Here is a 26,863-nt window from a genome sequence, read left to right as displayed (position 1 = left end):
ATACTTCGCCTTGTCATGGCATCCCTCAGCCTGGTGGCGGATGGCTTTTCTTGGACCAGCCTGCTTTTGGAGGGTATAGCACACATCGTAGGTCCAAGATCTGGTAACCTGGTTAATCTCAGGGTAGGGTCCAGCACCTGCTGCTGCATAAGGACCGTGCCAGCTGGGAGAGGATGTGACATCTTGCAGTCTCTCTACTGCTGTCAGGCTATTCCAGGTACAGTTGTTTGGGGCTGTTCGTCCTGGTTGCTAAGCCCCCAGCCCCTGTTCTTCTGTCAGAAGTACAGTACAGCAAGCTTGGTTTTTGTTCCGGGAGCTGTCTGAAAGCCAAAAAAGGTGCCAGTGTAGTGTGTAAGTCACTGACCAGCTTAACAGCTGTTAGAGCACTGACTCCACTGAACAAAGTTTATACAACCTCATTGATTCAAATCTTCTTTACTTAGAGCTAGGCCTTTAGATGGGAACCAGGCCAGTTGTTAGCTTCCTACCAGTATTTTCAGTTTTACCAAGCAAAATGATAGTGTCAGTAAGATTCCAAGATTCATATCTTTGTTAGTGGCACAGGTATTCCCTAAGCTCCTCTCATAGAAACATTTTTCAAGGACTGGAGAATTACCACTTTAGTGACACAACATATATTTATTAAACACTAGTCTCCCTTATTGACAGAAGCAAACAACCTCTTCTTGGAGATATGTTATTAAGCATGTTTGAGTTCTCATAAGTCTTTAGTGACATTTATTGGAAATATTCGTTCACTCAGAAGTTTACTTTGTTTTGATGAATCCTTTCTTACAAATGGCAGTCCTCAAAAGATATTCTCCAAGGCTTCTGCAAATAGTCTTTGGTTCTTTTAGACCTTTTTATGTTTTGCTTCTTACAGAAATTGCATTGCATTGGGTATCAGGTCTAAGTTTCCCATTGCCTCATGTGTAAAATTTTTTGAAATGATGAAAGACGAGGCAAATTTGATGGTCCCCTGAGGGTTTTGCCTCACCAGAAGGGCTTATAGACTTAATAAGTATGAACCTTACTAACAAAATTCATAAGGAGCCTTCCAAGAGGCTGGACCTGTGCAGCGCTTGGGTAGGCCCAGGCTCTACCCTCATCCCTCTGGCTCACCATTCACCTGGGGGCTGCTGAGGCACTCAGGCACTGGTTTTCTCACTTCCTTCTATGACAGCATGACACCCTCTGTGAAAGTGGAGAAGATTCATCCGAAAATGGATGGCACACTACTGAAATCTGCGGTGGGGCCAACCTGTCCTGCTACTGTGAGTTCCTTAGTCAAGCCTGGCCTTAACTGCCCGTCAATACCAAAGCCAACCTTGCCTTCACCTGGACAGATTCTGAATGGCAAAGGGCTTCCTGCACCGCCCGCTCTGGAAAAGAAACCTGAAGACAATTCCAATAATAGGAAATTTTTAAATAAGAGATTATCAGGTAACTTCAAATTTTGTTTCTTCATAATGCTTCTCTATATATTAAATGGGCATTCATGGGGAGCAAATCAACTGCAATCTAGAATTTCTATTTTTAAAACTGGTCAACTTCAGCTTTAGGAGGAAGTTCCTTAGTTAATATGTTTGTTCTCTTCACTCTTGGTTTTTAAAGAGCATGAGTGTGTGTGTGTGTATGTGTGTGTGTGTGTGTAGGTCATGTAAAAGTAGCTTTCTAGTGGTGTATTTCTGAAGGAAGTAATACAGACTTAAACAATATCTTTTCTGTCATCTGATGGCAGTAGTCACCCCCTGTCTTATTGATGTTGCTGCTTTGTTGCAGCACTCACACGTTGTATATTTTTTATTTTATTGATAATGTGGATTTTATTCCAGCTATAATTTATCTAACTGTTGATTTCTTCTATTTTCTTACTTACAAAATACATGGAGGAGAGTTTGTCAGGCTGCATGTAATGCCTGTGTTCTTTTGACAGAAAGAGAGTTTGATCCTGACATCCACTGTGGGGTTATTGATCTCGACACCAAGAAGCCCTGCACCCGGTCTCTGACATGCAAGGTAGGTGGACTCCTGAAAGTCAAGCAGACTATCCTGATAAACATGGGTGACTGGGATGTACCACACTGCTCCCAAAGTCTGTCTAACCCAGAGAAGATGCTCTGTGGATTGTTCTGAATTGTGTAGGTGAAGGAATAACTTGGTTCTGTTGAAGAAAGCCTCAGATTGACAAAATGTGAAGTGTGTTGTTATAAATTATAATCTTGACAGAGGTTTTGTTTCTAATGAGCAGTGTTGTATCCACAGGAATAGTGTTCTCTCCCAGTCAGTCTGTTATTTTTAAAAACTTTTAATATTTCCATATAGGCTACCCTTGACTGTGCTTTAAATTATACTGGCTTAAAGCAAGTCCGGAAATTTCCTTTGTGTGTGTATGAACATTTAAAAAATGTGTCACCCATGGTCTTAAATTTTAAAGAACGATTTAAAAAAAAATCTGTGACTTTGAGATAGCCCTGTTTTCTAGTTTAAAAAAAAAATACTGCAAGCCAAGCATGCCTGTAAGTCCCAGCTAGTGGGGAGGCTGAAGCAGAAGGATTGCTTGAGCCTGGGAGTTCGAGTCCAGCCTGGACAACATTACGAGACCCATCTCTTTTAAGAGAAAAAAAAACACTAGATAAAATATATTAATAATTTATATACAAGCTAAGAAAATGTAATGGTCTTCCTTTTTGCTCTGGGGTCTTCCTTCTTTTAAAATGCCAGTATGCTAATAAGGCATTTTATATAGCCTTATATAGTTAATCAGCTATATTTGCTGAAAAGTATGGGTTATTGATGTGGGGTGGCTTCAGGTCATCAGTGAACACCTCTACATAAATGAGCTTGTGTGTTGATGTGCATTTCTCTGGAGGGTATCCCCAGCTACCCCCCAGAAAGGTTCAAGAAGCATTCAGAGTCACTGCTTTGAAGTATGTAATTTTAAAACCTTAGAGGGAGGGGGTAAAAATGATAAAAGTTAGCATTTTCTTCTAAAAATTAATAAAATTGTTAGTGTTTTATTTTAAATTTTATTAAAGTGTATTTGAATAAAGGACTTCAGGCCCTGCCCCTTTGCCCCAACCAGTGGAGGCATGTTACAGTCTTCTGCAGTTGGAAATTTTTAAGTGGTTCTTACTTTAATTTGAGCTTCTAATTTAATTTTAGTGTGTAGATTTTGTCTTACAGCAGTGGTTCAGAACCTTTTTGGGGAAAAGGGTTGGTCAAGAGTACCTTTAAATATCTCATTTAAAAAAAAAAAAAAAACACAGTCCATCTTCCGAGAATAAAATAGTGCATACACATACACATTCTGAATTTTTCTATCTTGGGTTAATGGACACCCCCACCCCAAGCCCATCCTTGGATTTCTAGGTTAAAAACTCTCATAAAACAAACTGCTTTTTTTTTTTGTATAGGGTACTAATTGGACACACAGTGGTGTAGTGGCGGTGGTGTATGAAGATAGCCACCTGAGTTCTGTAGAATTATGTCAGTTTCAGCTGTCCCTAAGAGAATGTGTGAAAGCATGCCTCAGCCCTGTCCACATCATGATCACAACTTGCCATTCTCCTTCTGTCCTCTTCCTGCCTACCTGACTCTCAGTAATATGGATTTCTCAGTAATACAGTACCTGTGGGCAATGAGGTTTGCTTTTTTCAAACCCAAGATGTTCTTTTTCAATCAAAGTGTGGCAGGAAACCACACCTTTAAGTGTGCAAGACAGTATTGTTGACTGTGATAGAATATTATACAGCAGATGTGTAGAACTTGTTCATCTTGCTATAACTGAAACTTCATGCTCATTGATTAGTAACTCCTTATTTCCCTCTCCCTTCAGCCGCTGGCAGCCACCACTCTAGTCTTTGATTCTGTGAGTTTGATTATAGATCTCATATAAGTGGAATCATGCAGTGTGTAATCGTTCTGTGACTGGGTTATTTATCTTAGTATAATGTCCTCAAGCTTACCTCATACTTGTTGTGGCATAGTGCAGAATTTCCTTCTTTTTAAGGGCTGAATAGTATTCCAGTGTATGTATATACTACGTCGTCTTCATCCAGTCACCTGTTGACAGACATTTATATTATTTCTACATCTTGTCTATTGTAAATAATACTTCAGTGAACATAGGAGTTCTAATGGCTCTTTGAGATTCTGATTTCAGTTATTTTGGATAACTACCCAGAAGTGAGGTTGCCAAAAGTTTTTTTTCCAACTTAAAATCTTCAAGGAGCTTGACTAGCATTTTTCCTGTGCCTTTATTGCTAGGTGGACTGACTTTGAATGGGTTTGCATTTTTCTCCCATCTTCCTTTTCAAATGATATGTGTTCCCCTTGTCCTTGTTTAAGGGTGTCATTACTGTCTGTGGCATTGGGCTAAGCCTGTCATTGCATTAATAAGTCTTGAGACCCAGCTTGTCATGAGGTCAGCATAGAACTGGCAGAAAATGCAGCATCCGCCAGGCCTGCCCTTTTACAGGATGCTTTGACTTTTTTTCATTGTTTTGTCAGTTCTTTTCCTTTTCCTTGCCTTCACTTTGGTCTGAATCTGTTAAGCTCAGTAGGGCTAAACATGCCTGCATGTCCCTACCCTGAGTGTTTCCCAAGTTGCTGCCAAGTTGCTGCCAGGTCTCTTCTGTCTTAGACTTAGAACGTTATCTGTTCTCTTCACCGTGAGGGGATTTGCTGCTGTTCATCCCCATACTCATTCTCTGTTGTCTGTCTGCCACCCTCACTGCCCCTCCTCACTTCTTCATCTGTCTAATATCCCGTCAAAAGTCTTCTGTGCCTTCCATGCAGAGAGATTTGTGACTCCTGTAGCCTTTGTCCATTCACTCATTGTAGAACTTTTTATTACAAACGTCTGTGAGCACAGGCCTCACTCGTTCTAGGTCGCAGGGAATAAAGGGTTTAGCACAATAACCACATGTTCCTTATGCTTGTGGCGCTTACAGTCTAATGAAAGAGATGGAGATTATTAATCACCAAAATAAGTGTAAAATTACCACTGATGAGTTATAAAAAGATGAGAGGACTACATTATGAAAGCCTGCAAAAATGAAGTTTTTCCAGGGAAGGCTTTCTTGCCATAGGAACATTGGGCCGAAATCAATATGATGATTTATCTGGGCTTGAGAGGGATGGGAGAGGTAGGAGAGGTAGAGGAAACAATATGTGTGAAGGCTCTGTGACAGGGCAGAGCAAATTCCTTAGAACCTTAAAGCCAGCCAGGTGGCTGAACAGAAAGAGGGAAGAAGAGGTACGCGGGACCAAAGGAGCAGGGAGCAGTAAGCAAGGGTCTTAGAGTGTGCAGGGTCCCGGAGCCTAGTTATGCAGTCAGTCTTTATCCTGTGAGCCTTGGGCAACCCCTATCGAATTTCTGTTTGGAATGTTCTTCACAGCTCAGTGGAAACTCTACTTATGCTTCAGACTGAGCTGGGAAAATGTATCTGCCTGCTTTCTTCATTTGGCTGTACTGTGCTAGGCACCGGGAACATTCAAGCTGAGGAGAGGTTTATACATCTGCGTGGAGAGACAGGCAGGTGGACCAGTAATATTATATGTTCATTTGTTCTTTCAACACACATTGGAGGGCCATTGTTTTTATAAACTTTTTGTTCAAAGCATTTGAGTGTCAGGTACTCTTCTAGATGCTGGTACAACACAAACAAAACAAAGTTCCTGGTCTTTAGGTTACTTTCTTACGGTTATTTTCCATATTAAAGAAAATCAAGTAAAAATGTAAAAAGCTAAACACATTTATCTGTGCCAGGTTAGATTATTTAGGTAGACATAGTTTGCAGTGTGTCTCGTAAGGAGGTGGATTGTGTTATTCAACTGAAAATGGTAGTTAGAAGCATAATTCCCTTTTTAAGTCCCTAAAGTTGTAGCAACTATGCCAATACATTTGTATTATGTGTAGGGGCATGCACACACACATTTACAGTATTTTGTAATATAAAAGAAGGAAACGTGGGTAAATTCATGTATGTTTATGGATATGTGATTAGGGGCCACGGTAGCTCATGTAAACTCATCCACTCCTCAGGATTAGCATCTCCTTGCATTTTTACAGACTGAGATCTCAGCAGTATGGAATGGTCAGGTTTAACTTGAGTGATTGGACTCAACTGCCAGTAAGATTTGCCCAGCTCTGACCAGTTCACACTTGTACATTCAAGTTTATCTTCTGTTAGCAATAGTATTAGGCTTATTTGTTTTGTTTTGTTTTAATGCCAGTAAATATGAAATGCGTTTGGACTACAGACACATTTTCTTATAAGATTTGCTTCAACCACAGGTGTGTGTATTGGTTGCCTTAAGACAAACACTGCCATAATTTGACTTTTCTTTTTCCTCTGTGTGTCCATTTCTTAATTGTGAAATTCGACATTGTCTGAAGACCCAGGGGTGTTGTCCATCCCATTTCCTTGATTTCCATAGCCAGTGTCTTATCTGTAGGGATTACTTTGTCTCCCTTCCTGTTCATAGCATTTCTTCTCAGCCTCATCTTCTGTCCAGTGCTCCTTGGCTGTGGCAGTCTGTCTGCAGAATGCTTTGGGCCACTTTCTGTTTTTACATGGCATTTTCATTGGAATAGAGAGACACAATTGTGTTTAATTTTTATTCTCTGGAAGTTACTAAAAGAACACTTTCTGATACATGTTTTATGGAATAATTGTTTCTTCCCTTTACATTAACATTCAAAATTTTAAATGGTCCAAAGAGGGTTTTTCTAATGGAGTTGATAAGAGCCCCCAAAACCAAATTGCTGTTGTGTCACAAAACATGAGTACTTGTCATATAGCACTAATGGTTGCACTTGGTTACATACCAGGTGTCACTGCTCACATTTCTTTTTTCTTCTGATGGAAATAACATTTCCAGATTCTTCTGCATTTAGAGCCTAGAATGTATGCTTCTAGTCTAGCTAGGGAGAAAATAATGGGCTCTTAAGGTTTATAGCTTATCAAATGCTGAGTAGCTTTTCACTGTGCTTATGGTCTAGATTGCTTATTTATTGGGAGTGGTGTTTTGGGATATAAGGCAGACCAAAAATTATTAATGAGATTCCTCAGTTTCTATATTTTGTTGGTCCGCAGACACATTCCTTAACCCAGCGCAGGGCTGTCCAGGGTAGAAGAAAACGATTTGATGTGTTATTAGCCGAGCACAAAAACAAAACCAGGGAAAAGGAATTGATTCGCCATCCGGACTCTCAGCAACCACCGCAGCCTCTCAGGGACCCGCATCCCGCCCCTCCTAGAACGTCACAGGAGCCGCACCAAAATCCTCATGGAGTGATTCCTTCCGAATCAAAGCCTTTTGTAGCTAGTAAACCTAAACCTCACACCCCCAGTCTTCCAAGGTAAGCCAAGCCCTCCAACTCTTTCTCCCACCTTCAGAGATGAGACTTGCAGATACTGTAAAATCTCAGTATGGTCATGATGTTGAGAAACATATCTCAGGCTCACTGTGGAGATAGTTTTTTAAGGGAGTTTTACTATGAAAAAAAAAGAAGAAAAGGTTGAGTTCAGTAAGTTTCAACCAGGGCTCCTCTTGGTTGTAAATGCAAGCAGCAAAATAAAGCTAGAGTTAACTGCTCTGTACTTGCTCAATATCAAGTGTCTCAACTCTGTTGAGCAGGCAGAAATTGGGTCCTTCCTGCGGGTTAGTGACAGGAACTCTTCACATGGCTTTGGCAGCAGTTTCCCTTTCATTTGTCTTTATATAGCAGTGGGAATTCTTGCTGGGGACAAGCCGTTTAGCCTGAGTTTTTACAGCATCCATTTATCAATGTGTTTTCATTCATTCATTTGGGGCTTTGGCCCAAGCATGTATTAGCAGTTTAGTAGCAGAGTTAAACAGTGGATCAAAATGGTTTAATGAGAACTTATACGCATACCTCAGAGACAGTGATGGTGGAATATGTGTGTGTTTGTGCTTACATACTGAACCAAGTTGAAGTAAAGACTGTACCTAGTTTCCAGAGGGAAGGGAAAGAGAAAGGCATAGAGAAAGAGGGGCTTCATTGTTGGCCGTTCATTTATTGGCAGCAAGAGCTGCTGCTGAGGAATGTGCCAGTCCTCGGCTGCTGTTGCTTACCATTTCACCCTCACATGTCTGATCTTTAAAATGGTTGCATAAAGGTGGAAGCACCTCCCTCGTGGAAACCCAGGTGTCTGTTTGAGCCTGTCCCAGCATGAGCTTTGTGGTTTCTGTGCAGTATGCTGGAGGAGCCATCAGAGGAGGCTCCTCAGAGTGTGGTCAGGACCTGGCCAGAGATTCCTCCCCAAGTCCTTTCTTTGGTCATCTTCTCATTGAAGTTTTTGCATCTAGAAAAATGTAAGCTTAATTCCAGAGGCCATAATAGGTGTAGGAAAAATACATTACTGCCCTTGAGTAAGAGGCTGTAGGCTATCCACATAAAGTGGTAATACCACCTTATTCTTGTATCACGTCCTGTCTCTCCTAGGTTATCTTAGAGCACTTTGAGAATTACAGTCAGCCCTCTATATCCATGGGTTTCGCATCCGTGATTTAAACCAATTGCAGATTGAAACTATTTGGGGAAAGAAAAATTGTGTCGTACTGAACATGTATAGGCTTTTTTTTTTTTTGTCTCAGTATTCCCTAAACAATACATTACGTAGCATTTACATTGTTATTAGGTACTAAAAGTAATCTAGAGATTATTTAAAGTATACGGGAGGATGCACATAGGTTATATGCAAATACTACACCATTTTATGTCAGGCCACTTTGTACATTTGTGGATTTGCAGATTTTGCTATCCCCAGGAGGTCCTGGACTCAATTCCCCATGGATACCGAGGGACGACTATGTTTCATTTATTGTGTTAGTAAAACAAATCCAGTTGAAATTTGAAGAGGAATCAAAGAATTCTGTTAAATTCCACATGTATTTCCCCTTCTTTGGGGGAGAATAGAAGAGGGATCTGAACCACCCAAATGGCAATAGAAAGGATTCGTTCTAAGTTACCTTGATTGTATCTGGAAAACAGGTGAACTTAACATCCTGCAGTTCAGGAGAGAGGTTCCTTTACTCCCAAGCCACCTGGATCAGCATCTGTTTTCCCGCAGTGCTAGAGGTGGAACCCAGGCCTTCGTTAGGTTGTTTTGGACACACTGTTGTATCTCAGTTAAGGCGGCTGATTCCCAGGTGTGTGATCTGATCCGTGCTGCACTTTCTACTCACCAAGGCCTCCAGGCTGCCCTGCTCAGCAAGGTGGGAGTGCCCCCATTGACCCTCCTCCAGTCCATGAATCTCCACACCCTCCCCTGCCTGCCACTGAGCCAGCTTCTCGGTTATCCAGTGAGGAGGGCGAAGGCGATGACAAAGAAGAGTCTGTTGAAAAACTGGACTGTCATTATTCAGGTCATCATCCTCAGCCAGCATCTGTAAGTTCCACGTCCACCCCCGCGTTGACCCTCCCCACACAGCATGGACAGGGCACTGCAGGGGGGCGCGCCAGGGACCTTGGCATGCCCGTGTGTGTGGGACGCGGTCAAGGTCTGAGAGAAGTTCAGAACAGGGTGCCCCAGAGGCAGCACACACTCTGTACGGGGGACATCTCGTGCTTTTTTCCCTTTCTCTTCCATGACACTCAGGGCCAGACATTGTCACTCTCATGCTTCACAGCCTCCGGTACTCAGAGGCAGTTCTGTCTTTCCTGATTAGCTCCTTTCCTGAAGGAGCGAGAACCCCGACTGGGCATGCCAGTGTGGGAGTCAGCAAGCACGCGGCTATGTTCTCTCTTGCAGTTTTGCACATTTGGGAGCCGGCAGATTGGAAGAGGCTATTACGTGTTTGACTCCAGGTGGAATCGACTTCGCTGCGCCCTCAATCTCATGGTGGAGAAGCATCTGAATGCACAGCTATGGAAGTGAGTGCCTGTTGTTCTTGGGAGAGGACCTGACTTTACACAGTGCTGCGTTGTCTTTTATTTCCTGTGAGACTGATGTTATGAAGATATGCTTATCTAAACGAAGCTGGCCTTTGGCCCTGAGAAGAAGGTGCCTTGTCATTCATTCATTCATTTACTCCACAACTACATATTGTTCTGGGTGCTGGGGTGCAAAGCAGAAGGACTCCCACATGTATGGAGCTCACAGTCTAGTTGGGATTGGGTAAGGGGAGAGAAAAACTAGTCTACAGAAGAATAAGGAGATGATAGCTTGTCCTGAGTGAGAGAATGGAAACAATAACAATCACCAAGACTTACTGAGAGCCAACTATACACCAAACAACTTAAATATACTTAACATTCACAATTCTCTGTCAGGTGACCATGATTATACCCTCCCCCCACCCCTGGTTTTTTTTTTGTTTTGTTTTGTTTTTTTAATAGATGACAAAACTGAGATACAGTGTCATGCAGCAAGTTAGTAGTAGGGCCAGGAATTGAACCTTAGAGGTGTAACATGTTTTCAAGTAAAGAGCTGAAAATATAGAGGCCAGAGGGATTCAGGGAAAGCCTCTCTGAAGAAAGAGGCAGTCTTTGAACTGAGAAGGATGGATGAGAAGCAGCAGTCACTGGGATGGTAGGGAGAAGTGGGTTCTGGGCAGAAGGAAGCAGCTGTGTCAAGGTCTTGAGTCAGAAAAGACAGCTTGTTGGAGAGATAGCAAGAAAGTGAGCACAGTACAAGATGAGGTCCAAGAAACCAGCAGGGGCCAGGTGACACTGAAATTGCTTCAGTGTTGAAGGTTTTAGGTAGAGGAGCCATGTGCTCCAGTTTGCAATTTAAGACACCTTGTGTGATATTATGTACCTAATGCTTCCCAAACAGGATTTTAAGTGGAAGAAGAGTTCCATGGCCAAAAAGGTTTAACTCAGCCTTTCCTGTAAAAAAAAAAAAAAAAAAGTGTTCTGTTTTTCACTGCAGAACTTCTCAGAGCCTTAATGGGCACTGTGCTTTGTAACTCTTGAAGCAGGGAATGTCATGTATAATGTGGAACATATCCCAAGCTCTTTTCACCTCGGAACCTTTTTTAGGGGAACATCTTGGAGAACTAGTATTCGGTGGCAGTGACTTTGGTGAATAGTAAGCTTTGCTAAAGTGACTGTCCAGTAATCCCCAGGCCATCTGAGATCCTCTGTTTGGGCATTATTTACTAGTGCCTCCTTATATGGACTCTGTCAGTACATTCACTTGCCTCCCTGCCTTGGTTTCCTAATAAAGTCAGACGCTGGTCGGAGGCCTTGGATTGTCTGCAACCCAAAGAACCATCTCCATGATCATTAGCAGGACTTAGATCTGTTTCCTTAGAACACCAGATCCAGAGCACTGTTACTCTGCTTTTCTTTTTCATATTTCTTTCTGGTTCTTGCTGGATAAGAGGTTCTTCTTTATGAAGGAACATTGTCCCTGGCTAGACACAGAATCAGGGGACTGGTTTTGGGGGTTCTGCAGGGGTTTTTCCACACCAGAACTCCCTAAGATACATGAAATCTCAACTTCATATTTCTTCAGACTACCCATTGGGACTTCGAAAGCACACTGAGCTCATGAAACTATGGGTTTAATGTACTTCTAAGAGTTTAGAATGGATTTCTGAATGTTTTATCCACATTATGTTGGTATGTGGCTCATGGCCAACAGTTTGGGCAAAGATAGTTTCAGTTCCTAGTGGCTTGTATGGTGAGACTTTCCTCTTGATGTGAACTTTTTAAAAAGCAGGATCATAAGTTCGACTCTGCTGTCTACTCTCTGTTCTGTCTGAAGGCTGCCTACTTCCGGGGAGAAGGAAACCAACCCTTTCCATTAGTGTGACCATTGGTTTTTTAAAAGGCTACAGCAACAAGGGACATGTTGCTCAGTAATGAGCTGGCACATAGGCTTGGGGCAGATAGGAACTTGGTCCATGTTGCCCCCCAACATAGGAGTGCTGGCGGCCTTTTCAGGCAGCCCCTGAGATTTTCTCTGGGGAGCTCAGCACTTCTCATCCAGAGAACTATTCTCAGCTGGCATCTTTGAAGCCCTCAAGGAAACTTTCAAAGTGATTCAGGTCCCACCTACTGGCTCAGCCCAAAATCCTTCCTTACAGGGTTATTGTGGTAAAATTGAAGGTAAGTGAAGTGGGAATTGAGTATGAAATGAGTAAACTTCAGTTTGTGGAGTCTCAGGCCAGTGGTGAAATTACACCAGCACTTTCTCTGCAGCATGGCCATAACCCGAAAGGCCACTGCCCACCTCCTATGATTTCTGTGAACTGCTTGTCCTCTGTTGATTTGGGACCAGTATCCCATATTCCCTAAGAAGGGGCTGGGATGGTTTTCAAAGATTTTTGTTGGTGTATTTTTTGTTTGTTTGTTTGTTTTACTTTTTGAAGTGGTAATACAATCACTGGGCTTAAGAAAGGAAAAACGAGGCTGAGGCAGGAGAATGGCGTGAACCCTGGAGGCAGAGCTTGCAGTGAGCCGAGATCACGCCACTGCACTCCAGCCTGGGCGACAGAGCGAGACTCCATCTCAAAAAAAAAAAAGGAAAAACGAGTATAAAGAGGAAAAAGAGGAATATACATTGAAAACCCTGAGTCCTCCTGTCTCCTACATGCTTGTTTTCCACCCAGCCCCCACAGACATTTTTATTATTTTTTATGTATTTCTACATAGTTTATTTATGCAAACACAAGTCAGTATGAGTACATATTGTTACTTTGCCTCTTTATACACAAAAGAGTAATTAACTACTTAAAAGAGCTTTTCTAAGAGGAACTTGTAATTGCCTCCCGGAGAGATCCACATCCTTCCCTGCTCTAGGCTTTTCCTTTCCTCGAGGTTTGGTTCCAGGCAGCCTGGTCTTTAGGCCCTGGCTTCCTGAGCCACCTGGTGGTCATGAGAAGCCACTGCTCCCAGTGAGCAGTAGGGCCTGGACTTCATTTAGAGCAGGGATTCTGAATGCTCCAGAATCACCGAGGGGCCTTGTTGCCATACAGCTTCTGATGCATCATTCTAGGGTGGGGCCCAGGAACTGTTTTCCTAACCAACCTCTCAGGTAATTAATGACACTGCCTGCCACCCTCCTCTATGAGTAGTGCGGAGAGAAAGCCTAGCCTCTCAATCTTGGCTCCACATTAGAATCCCCTGGAGAGATTTAGAAATGACTGATGTCTGTCCCCACTCCTCGCAGAGACTCTGGTGTAATCGTTATGGATGTGGCTTAAGCTCCACAGGTGACTGTAATGTGCAACAGCTGGAGTTGAGAAGCACTAACATCAGGCCAGAGCTGTACCCTTGAATGGGGTTTTGGGTTTTTTTGTTTGTTTTGTTTTTGAAACAGGGCCTCACTCAGTCACCAAGGCTGGAGTGCAGTAGTGCGATTTCAGCTCACTGCAACCTCCACCTTCCCGGTTCAAGTGATTCTCTTGCCTCAGCCTTCTAAGTAGCTGGGATTACAGGTGCACACCATCATGCCTGGCTAATTTTTGTATTTTTAGCAGAGATGGGGTTTCACCATGTTGGCCAGGCTGGTCTCAAAACTCCTGACCTCAAGTGATCCACCAGACTCAGCTTCCCAAAGTGCTGGGATTACAGTTGTGAGCCACCGCGCCTGGCCGAATGGGATTTTTAAAGCATTTGCAAATAGTTGCAGTCATTAATTCATTTTATTAATAACAGTAGTCTTTAAAAGCATCTGGAAATCACCTGGGCAGCAGTCTAGGCCAGCTCTCTCACTGGGGTAGTGGCCGGGTCAGCCAGGGCTACCCCTTAAGTCAGGATCAAGGCAATCCTGGCACTTGCCTTCCAGTCAGGCCTTTTTCTCTTCTGCCACCTCGGTTTAAATTCTGCCAAAGAAGTTTTTGAAATTTTGTTACTGTCATGTTTAAGATTCAGAACTAAAATAAAAGGAGACCTTCCCTGGTTTGAATTTAGATGGTTTCCGCATCCCCTAATAAATAAATACCTTGCCCACACATTCTTAACAGAATCCATCGTTACAACACCATGCTGAATATCCCATGATACTGTGGGGTTTTATTCCGTCGTTCAGGCCAATAGTTATGACCTAGCAGTTGCTGTTAATTAGCTGCACCCTTCCTTTTCTCTCATTCATTCCTGACTTCTCTCAACATTTATTCAGTGCCTTCTGTGTTTCCTGCATTGTGCTGAACACTAGGACTACAATGGTAATTAAGCTGGGGATGACTCTCTCTGCAGAGGATTTGGTGATTAGCAATCCGACACTTAAAGGATGAGCAGAAGTTGGGGTATTGGGTCATGGCACTTTCTCAGAATATAAGGAAGTACAGTGGCTGGAAGCAGGGAATGGGGGCATTGGGGGTGGGTGGTGGAGCTAGAGGCTGGGGCAATAGCAGCGGGGAGTTGCACACATACAGTTACTGTAAGAGCCCCAGGAAGGCATTAAAGAATTTGAAGGAGAGAGGTGACAGGATTGGCTTTGTAGTTCAGAGTGATTGCTTTGATGTGGATGGTTTCTCTGTGTCATAAGCAAAGAGGGTGGTGCCATCTGAAAGTCTCTGTGAATGGCTGTGGTCAATGTCATTCACTGTCGTCTCATTTTTTTCAGGAAAATCCCACCAGTGCCCGGTACCACCTCACCCATCTCCACACGTATTCCTCACCGGACAAACTCTGTGCCGACATCACAATGTGGAGTCAGCTATCTGGCAGCAGCCACTGTCTCCACATCTCCAGCCCTGCTCTCATCTACCTGCATCTCCCCAAACAGCAAATTGGTACCAGCTCATGGAACCACACTAAATGCACAGCCTGCTGCTTCAGGGGCTATGGATCCTGTGTGCAGTATGCAATCCAGACAAGTGTCCTCTTCATCCTCATCCCCTTCCACGCCCTCTGGCCTTTCCTCGGTTCCTTCCTCCCCTATGTCCAGGAAACCTCAGAAATTGAAATCCAGCAAATCTTTGAGGCCCAAGGAGTCTTCTGGTAACAGCACTAACTGTCAAAATGCCAGTAGCAGTACCAGTGGCGGCTCAGGAAAGAAACGCAAAAACAGTTCCCCACTGTTGGTTCACTCTTCCTCCTCCTCTTCCTCTTCTTCTCATTCCATGGAGTCTTTTAGGAAAAACTGTGTGGCTCACTCTGGGCCTCCCTACCCCTCAACGGTAACATCTTCCCATAGCATCGGCCTCAACTGTGTGACGAATAAAGCAAATGCGGTGAACATCCGGCATGACCAGTCAGGGAGGGGCCCCCCAACCGGGAGCCCTGCTGAATCCATCAAGAGGATGAGTGTGATGGTGAACAGCAGTGATTCTACTCTTTCTCTTGGGCCATTCATTCACCAGTCCAATGAACTGCCTGTCAACTCCCACGGCAGTTTTTCCCACTCACACACTCCTCTAGACAAACTCATAGGAAAGAAAAGAAAGTGCTCACCCAGCTCGAGCAGCATCAACAACAGCAGCAGCAAACCCACAAAGGTTGCCAAAGTGCCAGCCATGAACAACGTCCACATGAAACACACAGGCACCATCCCAGGGGCACAAGGACTGATGAACAATTCTCTCCTTCATCAGGTAGGAAATGGACTGTGAGCCCCATGGGAATGCCCATTTCTTCTCCCTTAAGATCTTTTGCCAGCTCAGAAATGTGTTTGGTTGGGTTGGTTGGTTGGTTTGTAAACAGATATTCAGCTTCATGGTATCTTTTTAAAAAAAAAAAAAAAAAAGAGTTCACGGCCATATGAAGGTAAAACAGGCTCTTCTGCCAGAATTTCTGGTGCCTTTGGAAGATGCTCTTCAGTAAAGAAACTACAGTAATGTGTTTTTAGTAGATAGAGCCGCAGAAAGCATCGGACATGACAGCAAAATCATAATTGGAGGGGAGTCCCTTTATGAAATAGCCAGTAATGTGTTATCCCAATGCTGTGAAGTGTATGCCATTCGAGGCTTTAAGGAGGGAAGCAGGCATTGTTTCCTGGATAGTGGTTCTTTAGTATGTTCTGCTGAGGAAAGCTGCGCTAAAATCAAACTGATCTAGAAAGGGGTGATTTAAGATTTAAAATGAGGCTGGGCGCAGCGGCTCACGCCTGTAATCCCAGCACTTTGGGAAGCTGAAGCAGGTAGATCACTTGAGGTCAGGAGTTCAAGACCAGCCTGGCCAACATGGTAAAACCCCCATCTCGACTAAAAATACAAAAATTAGCTGGGTGTGGTGGTGCACGCCTGTAATCCCAGCTACTCAGGAGGCGGAGGCAGGAGAATTGCTTGAACACGGGAGGCGGAGGTTGCAGTGAGCCAAGATCGCACCACTGCACTCCATCCAGCCTATGAGACTATGTCTCAAAAAAAAAGAGCATTTATTATTTTTCCCTCTCAAAAGAATTTCAGATATTCTGGTTAAATCTCACCCCATATTTTCTCTTCCCGTTTTTGAGGGAGGCAGGAAAACAGGATTCAGTACGGGCATAGCAGAAGACTGAAATCTCATTCCAAGCTCATAGTTAAAAAGAAGTCTGCATATGAACCCATCAGTAGAGAAGTGGCTAAGTGGTTGTGGGATTCATAATTAACCATGACTTTCTCTCTTAGGCTGTATTTTTGTCTCGTCCCAGCTCTTCTGCCTGTTACTGACCTCACCTGTAGCTGTTTCTTCCAGCTTCCTTTGCTCTAACTTCCAGCTCATCTCTCATCTTGTTATTTTATTCATCAGGATATCTCCTCACCTTGCTTACGAACAGGAATTTCAGCAACATCACCCCAGAGCCCTGACTTAAAATGTGAGGCTCTTTTTCATGATTTTTTTTCCCCTTCCTCGTCTTCAGAACTTAACTCAAATGCCAGCCAGGTTAGGACTTTTTCAGAAAATACCAAGAAGTTTCTTAGTATTTTCTTAGAGTGATATAATTTTCCTCTAATATTTGGGTGAATTAACACCCAATGCCAAATGTATGGGGAAAATATTTGTGAATTTAACTAGCTGCATACATTATGGGTTATTATATGTTGTTTGGCATTCTGATCACGGGATTCCTGGATAAATGAGAACTGTGCTTTTCCTTCTTGGTTTGTAGTTACTCATTACAGTTTATAAGAATAACAGTCCAATATAAACACAGAAGACATGGTGTACCGATTCTTCAACACACCGTCTTTGAGAGAGACATGATCCCCACGGGAGGGGCATTCCATTGTGCTGTAATGTCCATCTCACATCTGTATTAGTGAGCACACTATCTTCATTTAGACAGGAGTGTAGATCTTAATGCCCACAAGTAACAAAAAGGACAGAAGGGGGCCAGGTGGGGCACAGCAGAGATTGACAGTGCCTACTAGAAATCGGGGGGACATGGAGCAGCTGCTTCCAGACATTTGTTACCAGTTTTAAAGAGAGGCTGCAGATTTGGACTTGCATGTGAAATTTAGTCGAGATATGTGTGTGTGTGTGTGTGTGTATATATATATATGTATACACACATATACACACACTTTTTTTTCTCTTCTTAAATCTGGTATAGCCTATGTATCTGTGGGCCATCTTTGGCTCATGACCTGCCATTTTGCCACCTTTGATTTTTACCATGTAGTGGCACTGTGTCTTACTAGAACAACGCAGACAGCCTAACTTTGGGCTTTTTCCTTAAAATCAGTTAAAATCAGTTTCCACTTAAGTTTGTGTTTGAGAGAGATTTTCTCTGTGCAGAGGAATACTTTTTATTATGCTACACAAATCCTGGGGCAGGAGCGGGGGTGCTTGCTTAGAGATCAAAGGATCATTGAACCCCAAGAAGTATTGCATATTTTTATGTCTTTGTTCATTTATCGTATAGCTTTCATAAGAATCTCAAAGGGACTCATGACCCCAAAATGCTTTAAAGAATGCTGCTTTTACAAAAGTAGGGACCTCTAATTGCTGTTCCTTGTGGAGCTGCCTTTAAAACAAAAATAACTGGGCTAGTTGAAGTTTTCTAAACAAGGGGATGAAGAGTGGGACATGCTGGGAAGCCTAGGAGATGATGGGGTTGGGTAGGCACCCCCAAGAGTCTGTTCATGGCCTCTGCCAGCAAAGATGTAAAAGCCCACTGTGAATGCCAGAGTTTCCTCCTCCCCAGCATGGGCACTGCCTTGAGTGTGAACTGTCACACCTGTGTGTGCTAGCCCTTGACCTTGTTGCCTTCTCAGTTAACAACCTGGAATACCTTCAAGGACACCAAATCAGTTAATAAAACCAACAGGCAAACATAAGAGCCTTTTCTCTAAGTTAGAAACCCAGGCCTGCATCTCTCCTAGCCAGTTGGCTAGAAGTGAATCTTTGCAATGATTGTGCCCAATAGTAGTGAAGGCATTTGAAAGCTAAGACCAAAATCTATAGCTGACTGTTCCTGGTGTCACTCAGTCAATGGAGACTTTAGTAGCGTGCAGCCTTTGGAATATTCTTGTTTAGAATCAGTAGAGTGCAGTGTACAAACGTTTACTTACCTTTTCATTATTTCCCCACCCCTCTTTTTTGAAAGCCAAAGGCACGTCCCTGACAGCTGAAAATAGCACGGGGAGGAATAATGCGGACACTTTTGAGGACAAGTTACACCTCCACTCAGCACTCTGGACTCCACGATGCCTTTGAGTCTGTTTTCCCAACCTCCTGTGGGCCTCAAGGGTAGAAACCTGCCGGGCTGTTGTTTTAACGAGGATTTCCCTGAAGCTATGTCTCTAGCAGTGAGTACTCATAAAGGACACTGGATCAAGTTCAGCCACCGAATTGCTTTTATCAGTGTTAAAGTGGTCTGGACTGCTTGCTACCAATCTGTGAGAAGTTTCTGTTTTTGTTTTTTAACTTGCAGTATATCACGGAGCCACTCTTCAAGTAGATTGGCTGGGCAAAAGAATGTTTTGGCAAGAGCGTTACTGTAGACCTTTCTCCCTCCTTCCTTTTACTACCAGTTTTTTTTAACACTGTCATCTGTAGGTCACTCTCCAGCAGTAAGGCACCTTAACTGGAGACCAGAAACCTTCCAGAGAACAGAGGGCTGCATCCTGAGCAACTCTCTGAAGAAGGGAATTAGGCTTTAGATTTTGATAGCAATGTTCCAGGAATGAAATATAGATGTTAGCCCAAGGCACCATGACAAAATAGCCCAGCCTTTTGAGAGTAATTTGGGAAAAGAAGCTGTCAGAAGTTTCTAACTTACAAACTGGTTTGAAATTTTTGATGCCCACACAGCAAGTATAAATCATTTTGGAGGCTTACTTTTCATGATACAAAAGCAATTCTGTGTGATTTTTTTTTTTTAAGAAGAAAGAAAATGCAAGCTAGTTTTGAGAAAGGAAGGCCAAATTGGGTCGGGGGAGGGTGGGAGTGAGGAAGTTAAAATCACTATAGGGAGAAAAAACTTTTTTCAAGATTTCCAAAGAGATGAAATTTTCTTAATCCTTTCAGTATGGCAGATTGGGTTGGTTGTCCTACCTGGTCTATTTTTAAAAGTCACCTTTTAAAGTGACATTATTAGATACACTTAAATGTTTCCAAGGCACTCTCTGCATTACCCTTGTTTTTCTCTTTGGATACTGTCCCGGGACTAAGTATAGATTTCCGCTTCAAGCACTTCTGGCACTGTGTGTTTTTGTATGCACTCCCCTTCATGCCACTCCAGATGTTTATTTGGATGTGGTTGAGGACAAGAGCAGACACCAAGGGAAGGGAGTTGGAGAACATGTAAGTCCTGACCTGAAGGTCTTTTGTGATGCGTGTATAGGATTGCCCTAACACACACCCTCCTTTCTTAGGATTATACCAGCCATCTTCCTGAGAGTTTTGGAGCCCTCTAGGATATTTTTTCTAGTACCCCACCCCCCACCCCTAAAGAAAGACCTTAGTATGTTAAAACAGCATTGCTTGGAGAAGGTGTCATTGAATTTGGGGATGAGCCGGAGCCTTTAAATGGGTGCTTCCGCCACTACAGGCTCCTGACACGAGAACCAGGCACTGTTGCTTAGAAGAACACACAAAGTTGCCGAACACAGGGTAAAATTTCCAAGGCGCTGATCATTGCCCTGGCCAGGGCCTCATGAGAGCCAGTCAGTACATTCTTTTTTTCCTACAGTTCTTGGGTTTCAAACTTCAGTTTCAGGGAATTTCAAGTCAACAACAGGTAGAATGCATAAACTTGGTTACCAGCCTAATAATGTGAATTGCTACAGAATTATTCTTATTATGTAAGAAAACAAAAACTTTATGCAGATACTTTAGCTATAAATTGATGTAAAATACTGATTTTTTTAAAGGAAGGAGAGAACAGTATCTTGTTCAATTATTATGCAATCAATCAGTAAATGTTTTTAAAATGATACTACAGGAGAGCTTAGTAAGGAGAGGGCATGGATGGGCCAGTTTGGCATAGTTGGGAGAAATCAGTCTGGTTTCCATCCCGGTCGGGGAAGAGAGAGGTGAGAGGGAATCAGAACGTACCTAGTTGATTCCTTGGTGACAAGTGCAATGGGGTATGGGTAGAATTTATTTTCAGAGCCAAGAGGACTTGATGGTTATAAATAAAGTTGCCTTTAGCAGTGGAATTTACAGATAGATCATGTTGTTCCGAAAGATGTGAATAGGATCCACGATAACAAGTTGATTCAGACTAATGTAGATATTTAGATTAGCAAGTATTGAACATTTGATTTCTTAGACTGAGGTTTTAATTGAATTTCATTATGTCTCCCGGTAATACACAGAGCGTCGGGATTAGGAAATTAGCCATTTTGGATTCTGCCTGCCACAAACAGACCTATTCTAAACAGTGCTATTAAATTTTAGACTGTTGTTCAAATATTTTATTTTCTCCTACAACTACTTTTTATGATGATGAATAATTAAGACCATTTAAAACACGGGAGTACAAGTATTTTTTTGAATTAAATTAACTTGCAAAAACCAAATTTGCAGTGGTTGGGTTGTTTCTAGACAGACTTTGGTATCAATTTAAAACCAAGATAATTTTTATATTCTTTCCAATAGAATTTCATGACAACTCCTGCAGTTTTCTTAACCTACAAAAAAAAAAAAAAAAAAAAAAAAAGTGCTGCAATGATGAACAAAGAATTATACAAAACCTACTTTTGTATCTTTATTTTGGAATTTCTTGTTCTATTATAAATATGGAAGTATCCCTATTTCAGAAGACATATTTTGTTAAAAATGAATTGTACATATTTAAATATGTATTTTTGCACAGGTCTTTTTTTCTGATATCCTGTTTTGGTACAATTGAGATCATCTAGTATTTATTTATTAATTAATAAAAGTAAATACCTTTTTATAATTTGAAGTGGTTCACTGCCAAGCCAATAGTTCTAGAACCTGCCTCCTTTACAGTTTTAAGGGATGCCTCTGTTCTGTGAAAAGTCTTTGTCCCTTTTAGTGTCTCGGGAGTGGATTCATACAGATGAAGTGGGCATTGCTTCTTCCTGGTTGCCTGGTTTCCCGATAGACTACATGTAACTAAGTGACACACTGCTTTTCTTTTGTTAGTATTTTATGTGTGAGAGTATGTGATTGCGTGCGTGTGTGCCTGTGTGTGTGTGTATACTCTGAGCACATGTATGTTAGTATGTGATGTGGTTTAAAACTAATGGAAAAAACTGAAAGTGCCTGATACTAGTTTTAAGCTTAGACAGAATCTCTTTAAAAAGACTTGAATGTTCAGTTGAACTTTTGGAGTTTGCTTTTTCCACCTAAATATTGTTTCCAAAATTTTAGGGGAGGAGTTGAAAACCACCAATGCTGGTAATTTTATAAGGTATTTTAAAATTAAGACCTCTTGGTTCATAGTAATTCAGTTGGTGATGGATTGCCTGGTGGCACCAAGGGTTACAGATCTTTTTGTCAGCCAGCAACTTACACGATGTGTCCGTTTTGTTATTCATTCATGAAATACAATTTAAAATATTTAAAATATTTTGTATTCCAAAAATATAATACAAAGAAGTACCTCTGAGAACATTGAAGAAAATGTATAATTTGAAAAATGTAACTTATAAAGGCAGCTGTCTTCCTGCAAGAGTTCTGTTGCCAAGGAATTTCTTAATGTCGCTCATTCTGTCCAGGGGGTTTGGGGCGATTGGGCTTTGAAAAAATATTGTTAAAAGTTTGTTTAGCAGAAAATAATCATTTTTACATTTTGTGCAAAACATTTTACATTTTCAGATAATTTAAATGAGCACTACATACTGTCAGTGTGAATGTAGGGCCTTGAAAGCATTTTGCTTTTTTTTTTTTTTTTTTTTTTTTTTGAGCTTGGTTATAAAAGCAATCTCCTGTGTTAAAAACGTGTGAATAGTTTGATAATTTGTACACATAATCAAGAGCATCTCAGCTGGACTTTGTGTTGGCTGCTGTATAGAACATGAACAAATGTCAAGGGATAGAAAATTACTTTGGATATTTAAAAGAGAAGAAATATATAGTCTATTTGTTTTGTAACAAGTTTCTGTAAATAAAATAATTTATACTATTTATAAGAAAAGCTTGTGCTTTGCTTTATAAGAAATTAGCTTGTGGAACAAACATGTTACTAAACGGGCAATAAAATTAGGACTTCTCAATAAATAAGGTTGGCTGCATGAAATATTTTACATGTTTCTGCCTCGTGATACTAAACCTTTTCAGTCTACTCTGACTTTTCATCGCTTTTGGCATTGAACACCCTTGTGAAGCCCCTTCAATTTAGCCTCCTCTTATATAAGCTAAATACTTCTAAGGCCTGGGGATGTTTCCATCTGGGGGCACAAAGCTTTGCTTTGGATAAATTAGTAACTGTGTAAACAGTGAACATTACTGTATTGTGGCCTTGCATGTTTGTGAAGGAAACAAGAGGGAGTTGATGGATTGAGAAACACATTCTGTTTGTACTTAGGTGCAAATTTGATGACATGTAGTTTTGGTTTAAGATAAGCTTTTTATCCAGACCTGGTCTAATCTCTTCCTTTCTTTTACATACCTCCCTTAATGGCAATACAAGTGCATTTTAGTATTATTTGGAACACAGCATAATCATTTACCTCTAGAAATCCAGACATTTTTACTGTTTGCACATAAATCATTCTGATAAATTATTTTGTTGCTTAAAATAAGAGGAGCAACTGCTTTGTGTGTTAGCAAGAATGTCCATACCTGATATGAAAGAGTCATGTTGGCTTCAGTTCCTACTGCCCTGTGGACTTCCCGTTCCCTCCTTACTTAAGGCAACCACCCACTCAGTACTTTCCACAAATCTAATAATGAGGTGCTCTCTGTAGGTAAATCCTTTCACTATGGCTGTCCTCAAACCTCCCAAGAAAAGGTTCAACTGCTCAATCTCTTACCCTTTTTAATTCCATTCCCTTGCAGGTATTGCGGCCCTGCATAACAAGATGATCCCAACTCAAGGAAAGGGGTTTAGCAGTGTTGGATCTTGGCGTATGTGGGATTTAACCAGGCAGAAAGGCAGACAAGAGTAAGATTCTAGGCAGAGAGAGCAAATGCATCGAGCATGGGTATGAAGATGTGAGGGATAGAGAATAATTCTGCAGGAAGTTTGCTGGATGGAAGGGCCTTATAGGGTTAGAAAAGCTGGTGTTTGACTGTCAAGGACTTGGAATGTCATGGGGCTTCTCATCCAGGAACACATGGGATCAGGCTTAGATTAACCCAAATGTAATTGTCAGAGCCCAGAGATATTTCATGGTCCAGTCCTAGCACTGTGCAGCTGCCAAAAGTCAAAGCCGTTCAAATCTGTACTGAAAACTGTGGAAAAGCAAAGGAGCACTTAAGTCTCTTTCCCCATCTCTTGCATTCTCACTCTCTTTTGCCTGAAAGATCTGTCTTTACCTGCCCCTGTCCCCAGTCCTAACAAAAAGCACTCCCCTAAATCAAGTCTAAGTTCCTCTCCCTTCTCACTCCTTTCTTAGTCTCCTCTTTCTCGTAAGAAGTTCTTGCTCCTGTTGTTAATGGAAGTTAATTAAAGTAGTCTTTCACCTTTTAAGGCTGTAATTCTTGGCACTTGTTATCCTCATTTTCTACATCCAAAACCCATGGACCAGAATATCTCTTAGGAGGTAAGGGAGAGTGAGGCTATCAGCCAAAGAAAAAGTCTCCAGGGGGAAGGGGAGAATCACTTATAATTTAATACTTTGTCAAAAAAACATCTCTGCCATCTATGGCCCTCCAATAACAATGGAAGACAGCATCAACAGGTGAGAACCTCGGGACAAAAATAAGTTACAAAGCTGTTGTAATCCAGGTAAGAGCTATTGAGTTTCCAGACGAAGGCTGACTGAGGATAACTGATACTGATTTCAGAAATCTTTAAAAAGTAGAACCAACAAGCCTTAAGGTGTAATTCTGTTCAACATTAAAGGGAAGAGTGAGTCTAAGAAGACTTCAGGTTTCTAGCTTGGCCAAACCAATTGAGCTTTAAGTGAAATGTGCGATATGGCAACAGAGAAGGAAAAAGACATAACGATAGATTTGAGCTGCTGGTGGGAAATTCTGGTTTAGTGCCCAGCTGGCTGTACAGGCTGGATGGACCTTAGGAGGGAGGTTTGAGCTGGAAAATAAAGATGGAGGTTTGAGCTGGAAAATAAAGAAAGTCTTTCACTTTTAGATGATCAATGAGGTCATAAGGGTAGATGAGTTTACCTGGGAAAATTAAGTAGCTATTTGATTTGGCTTATTATTATGTTAAAATAATACTTCTCTAGTTAAGTACTTAATATGCCAGATACTGTGCCAAGCATTTTATATACATCCTCTCTTTTACTAAGCCCTCATAGGGCAGGTATTTTGATTCCAATCATACTGATTGGAACTCCTAAGAACGTATCTTGCTTAAGGTCCCACAACGAATAGGTGGCAGATCCAGGGTAATTCAGGTCTGTCAGAACAGTGATTCTTAATTTTTCCCTTCCTCAGACTCCAGGAATCACATGAAGTTATGGATCCTGTCTGACCGAGGCACAGGCACACCACATTTTTATATTCCGCTTCCAGGATATCACAAACCTGAAGCCCATCCTCCATGGCCCAGAGAGAAAACCCAGGACAAAACCCTGGAGAAGAGCATTTTCGTGAAGACAAATGGAGAAGAACACTAGAGTAAAAAGAGAGGTAAGGGAAGGCATTAAGATGGTTTACAGGGTTAGATGTTTTGAGTCGATTCCATTATAATTACCAATGCCATCTACCTATTTAGGTAATGTTTTATTATCGTGCTGTTTTCTCCAGGATAATTGGAACAGCATGTATTGGTTGGGTGGAAAAGTTAGAACTTGAGCAGGGAGATTGCCAAAGATTTAAGAGTATGAGTGAAGATGTGGCTGAGTGATTGATGATGGTCTGAATTGGGTATTCAGGGAAGAGAACTAGAAGCCCACCACGTATAATCTATGCAGGTGCTCTTAAGACATTGGTTTGATTGGAATTACCTTCTTGTTAGGTCTTAGAAATCTCCCTCCAGGTAACTTTTTCTATGATTAGACAATTGATTTGTTCAGGGTCACAGAGCAAAATCCACATTTAATTCCATATGGCCAATAAAAGTGAGGGGCTACAAGGTGAGATCCAGGGGCCAGAGTTATCAAAGTGATACAGCACTTTTAGGAATAGGACAGGGAATGGAGGAATTGGAATTCCAGTATTATTTTCAAAAGCAGAACTGGTCAGAGGAATTGGAATTCCAGTATTATTTTCAAAAGCAGAACTGGCCAGAGGTGCTTGTGATTCCTGGGTGGAAACCATGGCAGTAGACAGAAGCAGCATGGAGGAAAAGAGCCCTGGAATTCAGGCTGAGGAACTGTGAAGCCAAGGGTGTTGTATAGGTTGTCCATTTCAAATTAGTTAGGGTTGCTTGGTTCTGGGATGATCTGCATGGAAGAGGGGAGTGACTTGGAGATGTGTGATTGAGGACAGTGAGCACAGTGAGTTGATGGTGTTGCTGGGTTATAAGCAGCTTCAAAGAGAAGGCATTTTGAATGAAGGTGGAAACATAATGGCCAGGAGAACAAGCAAAGGACTAGGAAACAGTGAACTTCCATCTTGGCCTCAAGTTCCTAAGGTGCATATGAATAAACAGTCTCTAACCCAGAGGGTTTCAAGAAAAGCAGAGTCCTCAAAATCCAAAGGTAGAGTTTCTCCACATTGATATTATACTAATTACACGTATAACAGTACTTTGGAAAAGCACAGGTCTCTGGTCACCTCTAAAAGGCAAGGTTGGTAAGGAGGTCAGGGTGTCACCTGTTGGTAGTCTTAACTAAATGGTCTCTTCAAGGGATCTCAGAATGGAAAGGGGATATATAATGGTTGGATTAAAGGCTCATCATTGATTAGCAAATTGTCCCTTTTGTTTCTTAAACCCAATTTGTACAGGGAAAGTTATGCCACTGTAAGATATTTTTAAATGAAAAAAAAAAGAAAAGGTTATACCCTTTGACCATGTATGTCAAGGTTAAAATGGCCTAGATGAGATTGCTACAAATTCCTGATAGCCTTTGTATTCCTTCAGAAACACAAGCATAATGCAAATCTGTGGCTCTATAGCTTTGAAACGAAAACTAGTGATTATCAGAGCTTTTCATGTTATCCAGATGGGGATTTTACCTCACTCCCCCATTGCCATTGCGGAGGCACACGTTTGTTACCAGCAACTACAAGTTTATGTAGCATTGGGAAGGTCAGGGATTATCATAGTTCCCTCCACCCTTTTTCCCCATAATCATGGGAGCAGATATTTCAACTGTCAGTTGTTCATCTTCTTAAAAACATTAGGCTAACAGCAGCACCAAGGACTAATTCAGAATATGAAATTACAGAAATGATTTGCTAATGATTAGTAGCCTTTTATCAGTTAATGTTTGGTCAGGTTATAAAAGACCAAATGTGTTCAGT

At 41.8% G+C, this 26,863-nt stretch overlaps 1 protein-coding gene across 8 annotated transcripts in view; it reads left to right on the top strand.

Moving 5' to 3' along the window:
• Positions 1-26,863, top strand: part of ATXN7 (ataxin 7) — a 151,384-nt gene that overhangs the window by 116,540 nt on the left and 7,981 nt on the right. For 4 of the 8 annotated variants that reach the window (XM_063661882.1, XM_063661881.1, XM_054483997.2 and 1 more), the window contains 8 exons: positions 1,184-1,443; positions 1,937-2,019; positions 7,104-7,369; positions 9,224-9,422; positions 9,786-9,907; positions 14,553-15,522; positions 16,658-16,724; positions 18,459-22,463. In XM_063661882.1, coding sequence (XP_063517952.1) covers positions 1,184-1,443; positions 1,937-2,019; positions 7,104-7,369; positions 9,224-9,422; positions 9,786-9,907; positions 14,553-15,522; positions 16,658-16,724; positions 18,459-18,568 — 2,077 coding nt within the window. In that variant the 3' untranslated portion in view covers positions 18,569-22,463. Of the gene's footprint in view, positions 1-1,183; positions 1,444-1,936; positions 2,020-7,103; positions 7,370-9,223; positions 9,423-9,785; positions 9,908-14,552; positions 15,523-16,657; positions 16,725-18,458; positions 25,085-26,863 lie in introns of those variants that run through there. The other 4 variants (XM_063661884.1, XM_063661883.1, XM_054484001.2 and 1 more) reach the window with 2 other exon arrangements.

The sequence above is a fragment of the Pongo pygmaeus genome, chromosome 2, assembly GCF_028885625.2.
Source record: "Pongo pygmaeus isolate AG05252 chromosome 2, NHGRI_mPonPyg2-v2.0_pri, whole genome shotgun sequence".
Taxonomy (NCBI): domain Eukaryota; kingdom Metazoa; phylum Chordata; class Mammalia; order Primates; family Hominidae; genus Pongo; species Pongo pygmaeus.
The sequence above is the reverse complement of the archived record's forward strand: the minus strand, read 5'-3'. Positions and strand labels throughout refer to the sequence as shown.